The 20850-nt window shown below is 45.6% G+C and overlaps 1 protein-coding gene across 11 annotated transcripts in view; it reads left to right on the top strand.

The window, feature by feature from the left end:
- Positions 1–20850, top strand: part of TRIM9 (tripartite motif containing 9) — a 108323-nt gene that overhangs the window by 68770 nt on the left and 18703 nt on the right. For 8 of the 11 annotated variants that reach the window (XM_023625153.2, XM_023625166.2, XM_070242909.1 and 5 more), the window contains exons 4-7: positions 6154–6264; positions 7298–7451; positions 15407–15564; positions 16632–16770. In XM_023625153.2, the coding sequence (XP_023480921.1) occupies positions 6154–6264; positions 7298–7451; positions 15407–15564; positions 16632–16770 (562 nt within the window). The remainder of the gene's footprint in view (positions 1–6153; positions 6265–7297; positions 7452–15406; positions 15565–16631; positions 16771–20850) is intronic. The other 3 variants (XM_070242917.1, XM_070242898.1, XM_023625161.2) reach the window with 1 other exon arrangement.

The following is a 20850-nucleotide window of genomic DNA, read 5'->3' as shown; positions in this document are numbered from 1 at the left end:
ATGAGGCACACTGGAACAACTTGAAACCTTCAAATGGCCTCTACAGAAGTCTTTAGGGGCAACCCTAATAATTTAGCCACAATTATTATTGATTACCAGCCCATCATTATTGAAGAATTCCTTTCAGAGTTTCATTTGGCAAATTCTGTGGTCCTCTGCTTCCCCTGGTAGGAGTCAAGTCACAGAAGGTCTGTGTGGAATAGAGGGCCCGTGGGATCACCAAGATGCCACCAGCTGTCTGTGGTTGGGGGACACAGCTTTGGACACCCTCCACCAATGCCAGCAAAGGGCAATCACAGAACTTCTTTAATGCCTTTGCCTAACCCCAGCTGTGAGTGATGCTCCTTACCTCCAGAAGGCACTTCACGCACGCTTTGAAGATGATGGCGTGATCCATGGTACCTCACTGTGCCTCACCTCCTACAACACACCATGCTGCACACACCACTTTGACGGCAGCCCCCATAAATGGTGAATGTCCTCCTGTGTGGGCGGGACCACCAACATGCTTTCCTCCCTAAGCAGCTTGGATCTCCCCCTGCATTAACTTCTTGTTCAAGAATACGGCATTCCTTACACTAAGAGCATGCTTTGCGTATCCCACTAAGTGTTTATTGATGAGGCTGTTGGTGGCAGTCACACTTCTGGAACAGAAAGTTCAGAGCTTTACTGTTAAAATCTCAAGCCTTCCTCAAAACAGGTATGTGTTTTATTTATTTAATAGGCCTAAATGACCGTTTTCTTGGTTAAAAACTGAAAGCGTCAGGCTTATCTTTGAAATGATTAGTTGCCAATGTGGGTAAATTAAGAACACTGGTACAGAGGGTGATGTCAGGAGAGTAGGGATGTGTGTCTAACACCATATGGAAGCGTGGTGGCTTGGGAGGAAGGAACAATGCTCCTCCTCAACTTAGATGCCTCCGAATTTCGTGAACAGAATGATACTATAGGAGATGATATTCTCCTCTAGGAAAAAAACAAGAGAATTCTTTATTTTACTGGAGGAATCTAATGGCCACAGCCCTTCACCTCTAACTCACAAATGGGGCAGTTCCAAGCATGAGCTGGTGATTTAGCTTCAGGACATGATGGGACGTATAGAAACTCCCCCCACTGACCGAAAGGACCTATGAAGGGTAACTCCTTCATGCTTGCATCTTGAAAGTACTTGTACCTTAAATAGAAAAGAAGGATTACCTTATACTTAGGGGAAATTGTTTTAAACTATGATGGGAAGGTATAGATTATATTTAAGAGAGAATTTCTTGACACTGGAGAGAGAGAATGTTATTTACTTAGACTAAAAATTCATTAGTGATGTCTCTCCTGACCCCGTGATGAGAGAGAAGACGTATTCGTTAAAAAGAAGAGATAAAGAAAAATTTTTAAAGAGCCACGTGTAAGACAGAGAGGTGAATGGAGGTTGAGGAAGCATGGCAAGGTCAAAATTGGATGGAATAACGAAATTCCCCTTAATTAAGTTCAGTTCTTGCTGCTGGTTGTATCACATGAGCTGAGTAAGGAGGTGGGCCTGTTAGGGATGGGATGAGAAAACGTAGTTGTGGGTAGGCAGAACACAATTTTGCATGTGTGTTGCATAAGCTAGCATAGGTTGTTCTGTGCTCCTGGAAAAGTCTGAGAAGTCAAAGGACACCACACTCTCAGATTCTTCTTTTCCAAATAGGTGTCAGTGTCACATCCTGACCCAAGAAATGACCTTTATAAATTTGCCACTTAAGAAAATAAGACTGTTCAAGTGATGGATAGGCATTGGCCATCCAGAACAATGGTAACTGCTGGTGAAATGCGAAAGTGTCCTCTGGAACTCTGGGCTACAGATTGAGTCCTTGTCCCGTGAGAGCTGATTCAGGCTTTAATGCAGACCAACACAGGAAGATTGTTTCTCAGTCGCTATTTGTGTCATTCCTGCAACTTGCACGTTTCCTAATAGAAGGAACTCTTGAATTCAGCCAGCTGCAAACATGGTGCCGAGGGTTTCTCCAGAGCATCGGAGCCAGCGCACAGAAATGTGGAGCTCAAAGAAAAAGTGACATGGCCTGGCTTCCTAAGGATCATTTTCCATAAAAAATATAATGTAGAAATAAATACTAATAAAAAATGGTAGGAATAACACAGAGTGAAGAAGGTAGCAAGTAAGAGAGCTGATAAAGACACTCAATTAGAGAAAAAATATTTCTACTCTTGAAAGATCTAATCATCTGGCTGATTTCCCTAGATGGGAAATCTTGCTAAATTAATTCAGAAACTAGAAGTCAATTACAACACACCCAAAAATGCTGCGTCTGGGAACCCCGAAGTTTAGTTTTTAAGAGTGATTTTATCACAGGCTACTGTGATCATTGTGAATGGTTGATTAAAATGTAAAAAATGGACCTTATCCATTGTAGCAGCAGTGGGAGTTGGGAGCCAGGAACCCTGCGATGTTGAATCCTTCCAAGAAGCATGAACCATAGAATACAGGAGCCCGTGGCAAAGCCCCGCGGAAAGCCCCAGTCCTTGGCAGCACAGCAATCACACTTCTTAGGAGTAGCCGGAGAGCCCAACGCTTGCACAGCTCCTTTGGCACCAGATAAACCTTGCCTGAGAAGGAAATTTATAGGAGCGGACATGGAATTTTATGAGGCCTACGTAATGTATTTATTTCAGCACATTTACGTCATAAAATTATCCCTGAGATGAAGACTCTGGAAAGTAAACACAACAATTTCGTCTATTTTGCCTCCAAGGCAGGCTCACATTGGGTTACTGTGCTCAGATCCGGTCTGTGCTTATTCCTACTCTCAGTATCGGTCAGTGATGCTCAGTCCGAGGGCAGAAGCCATGACGAGAGGGAATGGTGACTGCTGAGGTTTCTGCTCCCCAGCAGTGTTGATGCACTGGCTACCAAAAGACAAAAACATTCTCTGGAACAATTTAGTTAAGCCTCGTGTAGCAGAGAGGAGTAGCATATTAGCTGTAGGTCACCTGTGTTGCGTTTTTAAATGTTATACTTGTGGGGTGATTTTTCCCCCAAGAAGCAGAAACTTAACCTTCCTGATTATTTTGTGATTAAAAAATAAAATAATTTGCATTCCCTGAGCCCAGACTGACAGATGGTGGTGGTGTTTGGACAGAAACAGGCCAGATGTCAGAATAAAATTGATGAACCAGTGAGTTTTAAATTTGATCTCCCCCACCTCACCAAAATCACGAAATAAATCATCTTCACATCAAAGTTGGTTTCTTTCACCAATTCAAATAAAGAGATTTTAAACCCTACACTTTATTTTTTATTTTAATTATATTTAAAGTTAAAAAGCAATAACAAATCATTTGTCCAAAAATTAGAAGACTGTAAATAGCCGAAATAGTCTTGAGAAAGAAGGACAAAATTGGAGTTCTCACGGTTCCTGTTCACGAAACTTACTGCAAAGCTACCACAATCAAAACGATGTAGTGCTGGCATAAAGACGGACACATAGACCACTGGGATTGCCTGGAGAGCCTAAAATAAACTCCCACATGTATGTCGAATGGTTTCTGACTAGGGTTCCAAGGCCACGCAAAGGGGAGAAGGCAGTTTTTCACAAATGATCCTGAGAAAACTGAGTATCTACATGAGGAAGAATGAAGGTGGACCCTTACCTGGCACCATATAAAATATTAACTCAAAGTGGATCAAAGACTTAAATGTAAGAACCGAAACTATAAACTCTTAGATAGAAACGTAGGGTGCACACTTCACGACACTGGATTTGGCAGTGATTTCTTGGATATGACACCAAAGGCACAGGTACCAAAAGAAAAAAGACAAATTGGAATTCACGAAAATTTATAAATTTTGCACATCAAAAGACAATTAAAATAAAATTGAAAAATGGGCAAAGGGACTTATGAGTAGACATTTCTCCAAAGAAGATATTACAAATGGCCAACAGGCACATGAAAAGATGCTCAACATCACTAATCATTAGGGAAATGCAAATCAAAACAACAATGAACCTCAATAAAATTTTTTTAAAAACACAATGAGATACTCTTGCATACCCATTAGGGTGGCCATTATTAAAAAATGAAAAATTAAAAAAAAAAAGTGTTGGTGAGGATGTGGAGAAATTGGAACCATGTGCATTGCTGGTGGGAATGTAAAATGTGTGGCTATTGTGGAAAACAGTATGATGATTTCTCAAAAATTAGATACAGTTACCATATGATCCAGCAATTCCACTTCAGAGTATATACCCAAAAGAGATGAAACAGAGACTCATGTATATATTTGTACACCCATGTTCATAACAGCTTTATTCACAATAACCAAAAAGTGGAAGCAACCCGGGTGTCCATTGATAGATGAATGGATAAACAAAATGTGGTATACTCATACAATGGAATATTATTCAGTCCTAAAAAGAAGGAAATTTTGACACAAGCTACAATATGGATAAACCTTAAAAACATTATTCTAAGTGAAATGAGCCAGTCACAAAAGGGCAAATATTGTGTTATTCCACTTATATGAGGTCCCTAGAGGAGTCAAATCCATAGAGACAGAAAGTAGAAGGGTGGGTGCCAGGAGCTGGGGGAGGGGGTTGGGGGGTTGTTGTGTAATGGGTCATACAAAGTTTCAGTTTGGGAAGATGAACAAGTTCTGTAGATAGATGGTGGTGATGATTGCACAACAGCATGCGTGTATTTAATGCCATAGAATTGTCCAATTAAAAATAGTTAAAATGGTAAATTTATGTTATGTCTATTTTATCACAATAAAAAAGTTAGAAACAAAGACCGGTAATAATGAATGGATGAATTGTCAAAAAGTTAGGAAGAACTTAAATGTCCAAAAATAAGGGACTAGGAATGGCTAAATAAATTATGATAACCCACTCCGTGGGGTACTTATGTAAGCAGTAACATTTATTGATGGTGGCAACGTGGAAAATGCCTATGATATAGCGTCAAGTGAGAAGGGGGTGAAATTGTCACATACCATGATTGCAACTATAAATAAATCCAGTTCAAGGAAGGAACTAAAAGGAAATATCAAATGCTTTAAAAATTCGCGTTAGAGTGGTGAGATGATTTGCTTTTCTTTTCATCTCTTTTCCAATTGTTTTGGAAAATGGATGTAATGGTCTTTAAAGAAAAATAAATTTACAATAAAATATGAAAAGAAGGAATAAGGAAACATTTTTTAATAATAATTATTAAAACTTTTAGTTATCACCTGTAAAATTCAGAATACTGGATATTTTTGAGGCTTTTGCAAAGTGGTATAAATATGAAAGGTATGAGTGACTGAGGTTCCTAGAAAATCCTGGTTCAACTCTGTGCTTCAAGAGCCATGTCAGAATTTGGGTCACTGAGCAGAGGACGCAGATGAACATCTCTGAAGAAAGAAGCTTTTCAAGGACTGGCCTGCGTTTGACGCTGGGCAGAGACAGCTTCCCAGAGCCGGAAGCTGTGTTGAGAGAGGCCTTTCTGGGTTAGAACAGACTCACAGCTTGGCAGACAGCCGCCTTTTAAACTGCTTTCCAAAATGAGGCAGCAGTTGACTTTAAGTGGGTTATTCTTAAAACTCAATTCGCACCCATCCTTCTCTGGCTTACTTGTTATTAGCTCGTTGTCTTTCAGCAAGTTCCACCTCTACTCCCACCCCAGCACCCACCCAAGGAAAGAAAGTCAGAACCAGAAAGGAATTGGGTTCCGATGGCGGCGTCTGCTCCTCAGAAGGGACAGTCAGAGGCGGGAGAAGGTGGGCGATGGGGTCACAGCAGAAGCTGCGGCTGCCTCTTGGGCTGCTCAGTTCTTTACAGACTCCGTGACCTCCCGCTCAGAGCAGCTCATGGTCATCAGCTTCCCAGAAGAGGGACGAGGGGGACCTGTGGAAGGTGTCCTTTGAGGCACCAAGTAACCAGCTTCCCAGGGTTCCAACATCTGGTGCCTTTCTGATGGGTCCTGTTCTTACAAGTCTCTGTAAGAGCCATTGTCCAGTCCATCCTCCAGAGCCTTTATCCGCGGTGGACATATTCTCATAAATTTAGTTCCATTCCATGATGCTGTGGATTCTGGTTTGAAGAAGATTTCCAAAGTCCCAGTTTGCTTCTCTTCTGCCCTCTGCCATTTTGGACCGTCCTGGTCTCTCTTCATTCCCAGGTGGTTCGAGACCAGATCTCTCACTGCACCGTGAAATTGCGCCAGACCACGGGCCTCATGGAGTACTGCCTGGAGGTGATTAAGGAAAATGATCCCAGTGGCTTTTTGCAGGTAAGGATCAGTTCGTTTCTGCTTGGGATTCTCAGTGTCCCGTGGGACCAAGTCTGCAACGCCAAGGCCAGACTCCAGGGCCCTGCCTGGGCACGGGTCCCTCTGTGATGGAACCCCCGTCACACTGCGGTGTGTATGTGGGTGTCTGCTAGCCTCCACCGACTTCCTGGAAGTCTTTGCCCACATGTGCTATGAGATTGAACTTGCATTGTTCTTGTGTTCAATCATGAAAACATAATTCTCTGTAAGTTCTCCCAAAGCACAGTTCTTGCTATGCCTAAGAATCAGGTCCTTCTCCGCTAATATCTCCTGGGCAGTTTAGTCAGCCACAAGTGTCTGTGTGTGCAGAAACTAGATTTCCCAAATAAAGTGAAGCTTTTTCATTCCTTGGATGTTTCATGATTTCTTCAGTGTTAATTGTTTTAGTGAAATGCTAGGATGTCAGCTGAATTTTACTTAAGTTTTGATCCCAGTGATTCAGGGACCTTTTATTAAGGAATATGTAGCTCCCTTGCAGCTCAGATTCTACCAGACTGGCTGAGTGACAGAGGGGACTGAATATAAGAAATGAGAGTTGTCTACCAAAGAATAGAGGGACACGTGAAGCGACGCCCTGCAAGCCTAAGAAGCTGCATTTTACAGATTGTCATACGCAGCCTCTCTAGACTCTTTCAGGGACTCCCACACCTCATGGTAGAAACTTAGGGTTGTCGCTTCTAGTTGGATTAACTAATCGCCAACGTATTGTTTAATGTCGTTGACTTTTAGTTGATCAGTCAATTAGCATTCTCATATATCCAGATTCGTCCCTTAGGACAGTTGATGGCTTCTAAGTATTTATTGTGCCCTCCTCTGACTCACAGAAGTGTCCAGATTCCCATGGTAAATAATGAGGCTCCTGACCACCCTCAGAGGGTCGGGAAGGGTGTGAGCCCCCAGGCGGGCTGGGTAACCCTCCAGGAGAGCCGAGGAGCAGTGTTCTGTGTCCAGGGTGGCGTTGTGTCTCTTAGGCTGTGGTCTTTGATGTGACTAGATTTCTGACGCCCTCATAAGGAGAGTGCACCTGACTGAGGACCAGTGGGGGAAGGGGACGCTCACTCCCAGGATGACTACGGACTTCGACCTGAGTCTGGATAACAGCCCTCTGCTGCAGTCCATTCACCAGCTTGACTTCGTGCAGATGAAAGGTGCGTGCCCACGTCCCCCACCCCCCCGCCACCGTCCCAGCAACGTCCTCAGGGGTCCTGATGCTTGAAGCAGGATAAAGGCTGCATGCCAGCTCACAGCAAGCAAAGGCAGCCGCCAGGCATATAGATCACCTGAGAGGCAGAAGGAACCACACACACACACCTGTGGGTCATGTTACAGAATCTGGAGTGGCTCCTGTCTTACGGCATAATGGAAACACCCCCGCCCCCGTAGCCATGTCCTCTGCCTCTCAGAAAGTCAGATCAATTCAGATAAGTTCAGCGTTTGCCTCTTTGAGAGTCTTAGAGATTTCACACACTCGGCATCAGAGAACAGCTGACATTAAAAGAGAGACAGAGTGTCACTGCACATAAATAAGATCTTGTGACAGAGTCACCCAGGAATGCTGGTACAAATCCAGGGAGTTGAGAACTGAAAGGACAGCTTCCACGTGGACAGGGACAGTGAGGAAACGGCTGAGGGTGGATCAGTGGGAGCCCGAGAGGATCAGAGGCGGCTCGCCAATGCTGGTCGGGAAATGCCAGCCTGGATACAGAAGGAAGTGGAAATCTGAAATAAACTTAAACTTTTAAAATTTTTGGTTTTTGTGATTGAAGGATATGGCAAGATCTCTTGGAGATTTGGGGGTGGCTGAGGGGAAATATAAATACTTAAAATGATCTTAAGGAAAATAACTCTTTCAAAGAAAGGTAAAAACTGAAGCCAACCAAGCAAAGATATTTTTATGGCAGTGTAAGTAATATCCATTTCAAAAATATTTCTGATCTTTTTTTTAACTTCTTACTTTGCCGTAATTATACATTCCCAGGAGGTTGCAACAATAGTGAGGAGAGGGCCCCGGGGCCCTTCGTCCAGTTTCCACCCATGGTCACATCTTGCACAACTGTCATCTAATGTCACAACAGGAAACCGACATTGGAGCACGGTGTGGGGATGGTTCCATGCCATTTGTCACGTGTGGATTTGTGTAACCCTGTGGCAGTCCAGACACAGAACTGTCGCCACTCCGGAGACCACCCTCCTGCTGCTCCGTGACAGTCACACCTCACCCCTCCCGCCACCACCCCTAGGCCCTGGCAACCATTCATCTGCTCTCCAACTCTATAATTTTGTCCTTCTCTGATCTTTTTTAAAACTGAAGAAATTGATTTACTCTTTGATTCTCCCAACTCAAGCATCCATGTAATAAATTACTCCTGGAATTCAGTGCTTTAAAAGTGTTTTCTTGAGCCAGCCCTGACGGCCTAGCAGTTAGAGTTTGGCTTGCTCTGCTTCAGCGGCCTGGGTTCAGTTCCCGGCTGTGGAACCACACCACTCGTGTGTCAGTAGCCATGCTGTGGTGGCAGCTCATGTAGAAGAACTTACAACTATACACAACTATCTCCTGGGGCTTTGTGGGGCGAGAAAAAAGGAGGAAGTTTGGCACAGATGTTAGCATAGGGTGAATCCTCCCCTGCAAAAAAAAAGGTTTTTTCTTAAGAACAGTCTACATGCTTCCTTTTATTAGACAGAGAGAACCATGTAACCCAGCAAGTCATAGGCTCACATCACACAGTAAAACTCATCCTGTACCCATTGCTCCTCCTTCTCTCAATCCTTTCAAAGGATTTTTGCCTCCTTTGTTTCCAGTCTCCTCATTTTTTTGTTTAATATGTATTGCTTTGGGAGGATACTATAATTAACTTTTGAGGTAAGCCATGGATAGATTGTAAATAAAAATGCTTTGTTGTAGTGACAGAAATGGTTAGCTTTTCTTGACTGCTTCCCAAACCAACACTCTCCTAGGAGCTTTACGTGGATTGACCCATTTTACTCTCACAACTCCAGTGGGCAGCTGAGGAAACTGAGACACAGGAAGACTGGGTGCATGGCAGGGCTGGGATTCGAACCCAGGAGCGTGGCTTCAGAACCAGCCCTACGACTGCCAGTTTGTGCTGTAAAGCCGGTGCCTTACTAGGCAACTTCTTCCAGGAATAACTGAATTCCTCCCTGAAACTTAAGAAATTTGGTTTTTTGTTGCAGCAATTCCTTCTTACTGTTTAAAATCTTTGTTTCACGCCTACATGGTACCTGTGCAATAGAGCCATCAAGTCGTGTCTAGAGCCCCACGGAAGTCCCTCTCCGTCAGCCTCTCTCCACACCCTGTTCTCTCAACGAGGTAAAATCATTGCAAGGTTATGTCTCAAGTAGCTCAGAGGAGAAAATCTGTCACAAAATCTGAAAGCAGTGGACGGGCTTTCAGAGAAAAACAGGCAGGAGGAGGGGCGGGAGAGGGTGGAAGCCGGGGGGCCGGGAATGCTGCCCCGGCTGGAGAGCTGCTCCTCTCCATGCACTGTTGTGTTGGAGTGAACAGGCCCTTCGCCTGGTGCAGGGGCTGCAGGTTCACACAATGGCGTCACAGACCATGTTCCTGCTGCATTGTCACTTGGCCACTTAGGGCTGCACACAGAAATAAGCGTGGACATGGCTGTGTGTACCTTCCTTCCATGAAGGTCAGTACACACAGCAGAGAGTGCCATGCTCTCCAAGGGCCAAAATGCCAAACTCCGGCACAGGTTCACCTGGAACACGGAATTATCCAGAACAGTTATCGATGAAGCTAATGGAACAGGCCATTTGGTATGAGACTGGATTGTTCCATTTCCCTTTTCTTTTTAACACGTCATCTTAATTTAATTTACTTCTGATTAGTATCCCTCTGCAGAGTTAATTTATATGCTTTGCCTTGTGCTCACTAAGTTTAATTAATTCAGTGAGAGCTCAGTCCTGTTTAGAATCTGAATAATTTTTATCTGTCAGATGCTTGCGATGGAAAGAAAATGTCAAGAGGTCATGAGGCCATGGAACTTGATTGGCTGTGGTTAAGGCTTCTCCTCCCAGCCCCTTTGATGTCTGCAACATACACACAACTGTGCCTGGTGTAGTGCTAGCCTTTGTATTTTTGTGTTTTATTAGGATATTTGTAGTCAGTTTAATAAACTACACTTTCACGGTTTGTCAGTAGAAATATCTCGAGAAATTGTACCCCAAATCCATGTACAAATGGCCAGAATTTGAGTAGCATTCGGAATGGTGTTAATCTGACCATTGAGAAACTAATAATACATGTAATTCAATATATATTTTCTAATTGTGCTAAGTGGATTAGTAGAAAGTTAAAATATTTTCAAAGTTACTTAAAATGTACATTTAAAGCTATGACTCAAACTGACAACTAAAATATCTGTTTACTTCTTAACTCAAAATTTGACCATCTCTCTGGTTTTGAAATTTCATCTCAGATGCCTTTTTTTTTTAGAGAAGATAAGTCTGTTATGTCGTCTTTAAATATTTCTACTTAGGCCAGCTACTATTCAGCTAGAATGTGCTGCCTAAGATGATTCTCTTGTTAGCTAAGGATTTCTGATTGCTCCTTCTGGTGCAACATTGCTTGCATCAGTTGAGATCCGAGTGGAGAAGTCTGGTCCCGTCTTTGTTGAAACATCCCTAGATTGTGATGGCATGTTTTCTGGTTGCGTTTGACTAGAAGGTCATCTGACCCTCTTTCCAGGCCAGTGGGAGTGGTGCTTGATCTCTCAGACTTTTCTTTTTTATAGAAAACAACAGATAAAGCTTTCTTTTCTGTCTTTATTAGAGAGTAATCAAAACATTTTTCCCTTAATTCTGAGTTGGTATTGTCAGTTCTTTCCCAGGTCATGGGAAGGACGTTTTAGGATTTTTCCCCTGGTCCATCCAGGGGCTCTGCTGTTTGGCTCAGAGTAGATTTCAGGTGCTACCCTCTCCCGGAAGAACACTCCCCAGCATTGTCTAAGTACACAAGTGTCCCAGAGCCATCAGCTGGTGCTGAGATGGAAAGCCAGGGTTCATTCTGAACCAGGATGAGACCAAGACCCTGCACTCCACCAAGCATCCAGCATGCAGACCGGCGGTCTTCATCCCTCAGGGCCTCCACTCACCCCAGGACGCGTTTGTCTTCATTAACTCACGTCGACTCTGAGAGTCCAGGCTGTGCACCAAGGTCGTGGGAAAGGACGGTGTGGTCTGAACAGGCCCTCCTGAGAGTCACGGGGAGAGAGTGCCCGGGGGTTTGATGGTGACGGGGACGAGCACACGTGCCACCCTGCGTGTAATCCATTCATAGTTTGAGGGCCTGCGAGGCATGGCCTCAAGGCCCGTGTTCACGTGTGTCCTTAGCAGTGTGATGGCTCTCCAGAAACGGCGTGTCCTTCCTCTGAAGTCTGACCCCCCCAAATGCCATTTGTATTGTTCAGTAACCAGAAGGAGGAATGACAGTCCACAAAGGAGCCCTCAGAGAAGGTGACTCTGTAGAAGAGCATCCCCGACCACTACAGCTGTGCAGGTGAAATATTCACTAGTCTGTACCAGCAATTCAATGATTGATCGCGGGATGGGAACCAAAAGAAACCTTCCCCCTGGAATCGGGCTCGGGGCTTCCCTGCAGCACAGTTACTGTGCCTGGGGAGGCAGCCTGGCAGCGGGGCCCACGGCCCTGGCCGGCCTGTGTGGCCCCAGATCCCAGCCCTGCCACCAACCAGCTGTGACACTTTCTGCCTTTAGTTTCTCATCTACAGAGTAGAGATGGGAACAGTGCCTACCCAGTGGGGTCATTGTGAACACTGAACGAGCGAAGGCACGTCGACCTCGCTCCACGCCCTCTGGCATTCATCAAGTTCTCCACATCGAGGATGGGAGGCCACTTCCTTTGCTCACATGTCCTCGCCACACGCCTGTTAACTCTCACAGAGGGATTCTGGGTGGTTGTGAGTGTTCCCAATCTGACAGATTAGAGAGAAAAATTACACAAATAGGAAAAACATGGGACATAATTTGAACTAGAATGGCCTGAAAAAGATGAGACGTTCTAAAGCTTTCGTATAACAAGCCACAGTGGCAGGATTTTCATTTTGAGCCAGGAACCCCCCAGACTCCTCAGGGAAGTCAGGAAGAGCAGCTGCCCTGGTGTCCAAGAGGAGAACTTTCAGCCTGAAGCTTGGTTTCACGGGCTAACAGGATGCGGGCACTGGAATTCTGATCTAGGATCTGATCCCGTCAGGAGAAATAAGTTCATGAGGAAAAACAGAGATGTCCAGGAACGGTGAGGAAGTGTTCAGGTTACAAGAGCCATGGCAGCCCCGGTGACAGTTCCTTCTTAGGGTTCAGCCCAGAACCTGTGATCCTGTCCACGTCCGAAACAAATGTAAACTAAGTTGAGAATACTTTGGATTCCTGTCAACCATTTATTTTATATCTAATAAAGTGAAATAGGGTAATGTACACCCAGTGTAAAATCTGTTTTTCTAAAATGTCAGCCTCAGTCCTTGCTAATGAGGCTATAATTTTGTCACATTTGCCATTTATATGCACCATCACTTTGGGGTAAATAAGGAAAAAGAAAAAATCTAAGCACATTGAGAAATAGATTTAGACACATGCATATGTCTCTGAGTTCCTTCCTTTTCTCTCTCTCCCTCTCACTCTCTCCCTCTCTCTCTTCTCTCTCTCTCTCTGTCTCTGTCTCTGTCTCTCTCTCTCCTCTCTCTCTCTGTCTCTCTCTCTCTCTCTCCCTCTCCCCCACTCTGTCTCTCTCTCTCTCCCCCCAGTTTCTCTCTCTCTCTTTCTCCATCTCTCTCTCTCTCTCCCCCTCTCTCTCTCTCTCTGTCTATCCCTCTCTCTCCCCCCATCTCTCTCTCTCTGTCTATCCCTCTCTCTCCCCCCCAATCTCTCTCTCTCTCTGTCTCTCCCTCTCTCTCTCTTACTTTGATTTTTTACTTGCTCTTTATTTAAACCCTGAGCAGTATTAAGACCTGAAGATTAATGAGTGGTTAGACTTTTTTCTCTCCTTTTGGTCTTTTAGAGTGTACCCATTGAGGACTTATAAATGAAGTTCACACGTTCTAATTACACGACACCATGTATTTCAATTAATCTTTTAAGTATGCCTATGTCTATACAGGGAAATTCGAGTTTCTTAGCAGAAACGCTGCAAGCATCTGTATGATTCAAGTTGAAACCATCTTGTGATCTTATTTCGTGATTTTGAAATTGATGAAATGTAGAGTTGCCTGAGACACGAACCAAGGGAGCACGTACACTGACAGGGGAGTTAGTGAGATAAAGAGCGTCTGAGGCATTATTTTTCATGGTTGGCTCTAACTAACAAGGACAGTTAAGAGCAAATATCCCCAGGGAGAATCCTTCCATGTTTCTGGAAGCCCTTTGAAGATTGTCTTTCTTAAACTTCTCGTATTTTTCTCTGCAGCCAATGTGTTAAAATGTATTCTTTATATAAGGAAAAAACTTAATTGACGAAGTAAGTTCCTAACATGGCTAATGACCTAGAGTTCACCCTCCACTTACACTCCTAGGTGGTGCCTGTTTCTGTCTAGATGATCAATAGAAGGAGTTATGTCTTCTGTCTCCACCTCCTTCCATCCAGTCCTTGGTCTATTTATTGAAGAAGGCAATAGATTTATCCCCTTTCCTCCAAATTTAGACGGTCTGGGACGTCTGAGGCTACAGAAGCCACTGTTCTCTGATGAGATTCCACTGGACTCTATGCCATTAGAACTTGCAGTGTGATTCCCTTCCTACACTGATCACCTCCAATTAGCTGGTCGTTAGTTTGTATTTCATTGTATTTGATCTCGTGACTCAGGCCAGGTTTTCTTGTACTGTATCTGAGTCTTTTCTTAAGTATAAGGAAAGAGACCGGCCTCACCTTCACACCGCTTGTATTATAGTCCCTGGTTTTGTTTTCTGGGTCATCCACCATAGATCCTATTCTCTGAACTGCTCTTGGTTGGGGCGACTGGCAAGGAGCAGATTTAATTCAATGCATGACACTCTGAGTCCAATTTTGGTACAGCATACCAGGTGTTCCACAATTAACATTTGTTCATCTAAATGTCCCTGGCTGTGGTCCAAACTGTTCTCTCTTGTTGTTAAAGTGCTACAAAAATAAATTAATGTTTTGCTGCTGAAAAAAAACTTAAGCAGTTGGTAAAAACATTGTTCCGAGATGTATGTACTAAGTTCATGTGTTAGGAGCTAGCATTATTCATTACCTATCATTTCTGTCTGTGTGTCTGAAGGCTCAACTAATGGGCAGTTTTAGGTAATACCAAAGGCTCTCGGCACAAAATGGGGAGCAGGGAGGCGTTGTGACTAGTGACACGGGGCAGATTCTCACGAGGTCCCGAGGACTCTTGGACCCTCCCCTGCCAGGCCCTTCTGCTCCCATGCTTCTCGCCAGGCTCAGTGGCTGTTCTCGCCTGCAGAGAGAGTGGACTTGAGCTGATGCTGCTTTCAAGATAGAGCTGCCTTGGAAGAAGGGCGTCGAGTTCCTCAGAAGTTTCAAAACTGAGAAATTCCTGTTTGTGTCACTCAGAACCAAATTTTCAGAAATCTACTGTTAAAGCTACTTATGTGCACAAGACCTTGAGTAAAATCAGTGGTTAAAAAAATGATACAACCTTATAAACATAGTGGTTTCAGAGCTGTTTCTCAGAATAGGCAGTTCCATGTTTACAAACTGGGATTTAGGCTCAGAACAAATTGTACAATAAATTTACTGTCCTTGTTACGGGTTAAATAGACTAGTGGGCTGGACTGGAAATCCATCTCCCAAGTGAAAGACTTCCCTCGGGGATGATGTCTTTGATGCTCAAGGAGGCGAGAACAGAGCAGTTGCCTCCCCTCCATTGATGGTAGAAAAAGTACCACCACGAGCTTGGAATAAGGCCCCACAGTAGCTCGGGAACCAGTCCCACTCCTGGAGACTCTGGGAGGGATCCTGTTAGGTCCCCCACGCACCCCGGGCTGGCCACATGCTTGTCAGGGGGATGTTTATCATTCCAAGATCCTGAGATGTTTGCAGTTCGACAGAAGCAGGGTCACACTAATTTCTGTTTAGCTTCCCCTCCAGTCCCAGCGACCCCCATCCTACAGCTGGAGGAGTGTTGCACCCACAACAGCAGCGCCACGCTGTCCTGGAAGCAGCCGCCTCTGTCCACGGTGCCCGCCGAAGGGTACATTCTGGAGTTGGATGACGGCAACGGGGGCCAGTTCCGGGTAAGTAGAGAACCTACTACCAGTTACCCAGAACCAGGGACTCCCTCAGAGGACCCACCAGCTTCCCCTCCCCTCCTGGGGACAGACAGTCCAGGCGAGCCTGTCTGCCGTTCACCTGAGATCTGCTTTCTCCTTGCACCATCAGAGATGTATGAAGAAGTCCCCGAACGGAAACTGCCTTCCCCTTCCGAGAGAAGGCACAGCCATGCTGCGGGCTCTGGGGCCCGCATCCAGACCCCGACTCCACCCTTCAGCTGTGTGGCTGTGCCCGTTTCCCACCTCACTTGTAAATGGGGATGATGACGATAACATGTCCCTCATGCATTCTCGTTGAGAGTCTCTCAGATCACCCATATAGCCTTCTTAGCATGCTGCCAGTCCCAGACCCAATCTCCTGAGCTGTCACTTTAAAGCTATGCTGTAAATTATGCGGCTAAAGATGGAGGCAGACACTACCTGTGCTAGAGACGAGTTATGTGGGATTTATTTTAAGCCTCTGGAATGTCGTTCTTCCTCCCATCCCTGCTTCCTCCCCGTCCCTCTGTATTTGAGGAAACCCTGCCCTCCTGTGGCTTGGAGTGTGGTTTCTGTGACTGTTCCTGAAGTTGTCAGTGGAGTGACAAATATGACACGATCTAGGCCCTCGTGTTTTCAAACCTGTTTTTCACACATCCTACTGATGCGTAAAGACCTTGGTGGGTGTGATATACTCCACAAATGCCAAGTTAATAATGGTAAGTAATAATTGAGCCCCAGCTGCTAATAACCACCATTCGTTCAGCTGCAGGCCTGTGCTGAGTGCCCGGCCCTCTGCTGGTCGGTTTGCACATACAACCTTGTGTAATCCTCACACCACCCTCAGAAGCTCGGCATCGCTCTCCCCATCTTACAGATAAGGAAACTGAGGGTAAGAGAGGTCAATCACATGGCCGCATATCCCGCAGGATTCAAGTCCAGATCAGGCTGACACCAGAGCACGTGCTCCTAACCATTCTGCCACACTTCCTCCCGAATGGCCCCTCAAGTGATTTGAGTCAAACGGTGGCCTGTTGTTTCTTGACCCTCAGGAAGTGTACGTTGGGAAGGAGACCATGTGCACCGTGGACGGTCTGCACTTCAACAGCACTTACAACGCTCGCATCAAGGCCTTCAACAAGGCGGGCGTCAGCCAGTACAGCAAGACCCTGGTCCTGCAGACGCCGGAGGGTAAGGCCCTTCAGCAGCGCCCCTCCGAGCGGGAGCTGCGGGGCGCCTGACGCGCCGGCCGCCCGAGGGGCCCCGCCTGCCCCATGTGCTGGCTGCCCGAGGGGCCCCGCCTGCCCCAGGCGCTGGCCAGCCGAGGGGCCCCGCCTGCCCACCCCTCAGTGTCCCCATGACTCGCCCCGCACCCTCCCAGAGCCGCTGCTCCTCCTGCCTTTAGCAAGCCCAAGGGCCATGGAGCCATCAAGCCAGCGTCCACAGCGGTGTCCCCGGGCTCGGCCGTCAGCTGCCCTGGTAACTCTGAGTGAGCTCCAGTCGAAGAAGCTGAGCCTGAAGGCCTGAGTGTGCCCCGTGTGACACACACGCGTCCAGGCCCTAGGGCAAGCTCCCGCTCCACGACACACGTCATTTGCCACTTTACCCGATGATGCCCGTTGCCCATAGTGCTTGCCTGCTTCTCAGGGTGGGCCGAGGTTCTCTCCAGTGGGGGATTATCTGCCAGGAAGCCTTTCCGATGGGTGTGGGGGGCAGAGCTGCTCGGAGGGGCCCGTCTCCCCAGCGCGGACCACTGCCCTTTCACACCCAGAGGTGAGGCCACTGGCACAGGACCCAGGCTTCCTGGGGGCTCCCACAGGAAGAGACCGGCAGCCCCGCACTTCCTCGCCGCGGCCTCCTTTGCCGGCCCCTCCAGGCGTGGCCAGGCTGCCGATGCCCGGTCCCAGCCCGGTCTCTAGAGAGCCTCGCTCCTTGGCTATACTGTAAATACTCTGGTCATCAAAGGCGAGCCACCCATCTCAGAGGAGGGGCTTGACATTGATGGCCAGGTGTGACCTCCAAGGTCGAACACATTCCCTTTAAAAGCAATTGCAACACGTGAAATTAAACCTACGAAGAGCTATTCGTGGTCGGTGCCAAAGCACTTCCAGAGCTTCCGGGTGTCATTTTAATCAGAGCAGTTACCCGCACCCAAGCGGCATCCTCCATAACTTCCCTCTCAGAACCGATTGTGTTGATTTTGTTCAAATTCAAGAAAAGAACTGTGGTGGTGTTTGTTCCCGCTTCCCACAAACCTCAGCATGTGCCCGTCGCCCCTAAAATGGTTCACATGGTTAAAAATAAGCACAACTTCAAATCCCACAGCAAGGTGGATGGGCCCAGCCGTGACAGCCCTGCCCGGGCAGCAGCTGGAAGTCCTGAGCCATGTTGTCAAAGAGAAGGGTCTGTTGAGGGAAGGTGCCCACGTGACCTGTTCCCATTTGGGTCACAGCCACGTGAGCCAGAGCATCCCTGGAACCATTGTTTCAGCAGCTTCTCTCTGGGGTGACCTGGCCCCTTGAGAGCAGTTGCCTCTTTTCCCAAGCACCGTACCAAAATGCTGACGCTCCAAGGGTTTCCTGGACGCAACGCAGAAGGCCCTTCACTGTGGTGGCCTCGTGTCCGGCGTGTGCACGGGGCGGTTTGGTGGAACAGAGAAGTGCATGCCCTCAGAGCAGGGAGGCAGTTGGCAACCATGTTGCTAATATGTGTCATCAGACCTGCCGGAAAACTATCTATTCATAATACATCATGGAAATCATACTATTCTGCTAAAATCAGTTATTAGCATAGCAGCCTGAGCACTGATGTCTCTCTTTTCATCCTACAGGGGAATGTAGTTTCTCAGTTTCTCTTACTGTTCATAAGATTATGGTGTCTAATAAATTACAGGATTGGAACGGTGATCCTCATTACCGCAGTCACAGCACTGGGGGTCATTTCCTAAAGAAACTAATGGAACAAGTCCTTTTCCAGCAAAGCAACTGTACTGTAGAATTAATTTCCTCCATGAATTTTATATATTGTATACAAATATAAGGGATGTACCTAAATACAAAGAAAGCCCTATCGTCGTGTAGATACCAGTATTCTCTGTTACCGCACAGAAGTGATTTTTCTCATGATGAAATAAAGTTCACACACATACTTTCTCCATAACTTTGGTTTGTTCTATTTGTTTCTCCCTCATTCTGATTCATTCCAACAGTGAGACAAGATTTAGAAAGCAAGAGAAAATATAAGGAATAGCTTATTAGGAAAAGAAAGAATTGATCAATCTCTAACAATAGAAAAGGCATACAGAATTAAAAATTATACCTCTTTTTTGAGATGAGTGAGAAAAATTCCATTAACAGAGTTTTGGTACATTAACTGAACTTATACTTTATTAATGTTCCTACCGTTCCTTGAATGGTGTACTTTGGATATTTTTTCTTTGCTGCTCCTGGAGGTGATGGGGTGGTTTGCTCTGGTTTTCTGCTTTAACAAAATCTTTCATGTTCTTCTTAGCAAGAGTTAACCCTGTTCCAAAGTTCAAAACAAGAAGTCTGTGTCACAGAAGGGTGCGATTTCACGGGTGATCGCGAGTCTGACTTGGGTTTACGTGCATTTAGTCTCAGGTTTAAGTCACTGCTGCTTGAACTCTTTGATCTATCACAAAACCTTCTGCTGGCTAAATGAGCATCGTGCAGGGAGATGAAATGTCCACTTTGTTATGAATTCTGATCCTTTATTTCAAAAGCGAATTTGTTTATTTATCTATTTATTGGGCCCTGTTGATGAGGGTCCGGGGTACACTATGCTGTGCATGTGGTGTGTCGAGCAGACGTCACCCGGCTGTCCTAGAGCTTACGGTCTAGGAGGAGAGACAGGCCTTAAAGAAATGGACACACAAATAGTTACATATTTACAAGTTATGATAAACACAGAAAGAAGGAGAATTATGTCTTCCTTTCTCCATAAGGAAGACATAATTTGCGGAAGGGAATTGGTCAAGAAAACAATGAAAAATAATTTAATGCAATGGAAATTATAAAGAATGTGTTACTAAAACAGAAAAGCAGAGGAAAGTGCCTTATTATATGAGTTCGAGCTTCGTGAGTTCCTGAGAGCTGAGTCCTGGGGGTGGACCTAAGACAGCCACGTGAATAAGGCCAGTTGCAGGTCTAAACCAGGTTACCCTGACTTAAGAAGAAATACAACTGTAAGCAATTAAGAGTTTTAATGAAATTTACAATAAGACCCACAACCCTGGTTGTGTATATCTTTAAAGTAATTCGTTTAATAGTCATCAAGGCTGTGTCACCATCTCTGACACCGTCTGCAAAAGAGGATCCAATTAAAAACATTATGTAACAAGGCCTTCTTAATACCTAGAGTTCTGGGGCTCATTCTGTGTCTCGGGGACTCTTCTCCTGCAAAAAAAAGGTTTTTTTTTTAGACCAGGCTGAGAACAGAATAGGAAAATTTTCTGTTCACTTTTTCCTATTTTTCCTCCACCCATCTAAACAGGCTGCACTTTTTTTTTTTTTTCCAAATTTGGAGAGAAAATTAAGTAGACCAAAGATAATATTCCTGGGGCTCAAATACTCACAAAAACTGTTCACTGGCTGGAAAAAGAAGGTCTGTGTGCCTCCGCACCACTCACTGACCCCCTTGGAGCCAGGGTGTTGCTTCCCACAGCCTTCCGGGCAAGAGGGTGCTGTGCTTGCACACCCTTCAGGGCTAGAACACAGCGCTCTTTCACACAGATCTTTGTGTGAAAAGATTATTTTCCTTCAACTCATTCTTAAAAGTGGAATTACGGGACCAAACAGTCTGAACATGTTTAGGGCCCCAGATGTGTGTTTCCAAATTGCTTTCCAGATAGATCTTACACCAGAAAAGTGTGAACTATTCCATTTTTTATCACTTTAATGCTACTAGAGTTTAATTTTCACTAATGAGCAGCCTCTTCTAAAAGTAAAAAATGTTTCTAAAAGAGGGTTTTTAAAATTTATGTTTTCATAGAAGTAATCTGATTGTTTTACATCTTGTAGCTACATGAAGTAAGTTACTGCATCCGGCAGGGGGTGAACCTGCTGGGAAGGGGAGGGAGGACCTCCCAGAGGAGAGAGAGAGGAACCCGAACCTGGGGAGAGACTCTAGACAATGCAGAAACTTTAGCATCTGCCTCGAGCTGACTTGGAAAGGAGGCCTCATGCGTTCGGAAACGTTGATGGAGCTCCTCGATTTCACCGGCCCTGGGCTGGGCCCCAGGACACAGAGGTG

The sequence above is a fragment of the Equus caballus genome, chromosome 1 (genome assembly GCF_041296265.1).
Source record: "Equus caballus isolate H_3958 breed thoroughbred chromosome 1, TB-T2T, whole genome shotgun sequence".
NCBI lineage: Eukaryota > Metazoa > Chordata > Mammalia > Perissodactyla > Equidae > Equus > Equus caballus.
The sequence above is the reverse complement of the archived record's forward strand: the minus strand, read 5'-3'. Positions and strand labels throughout refer to the sequence as shown.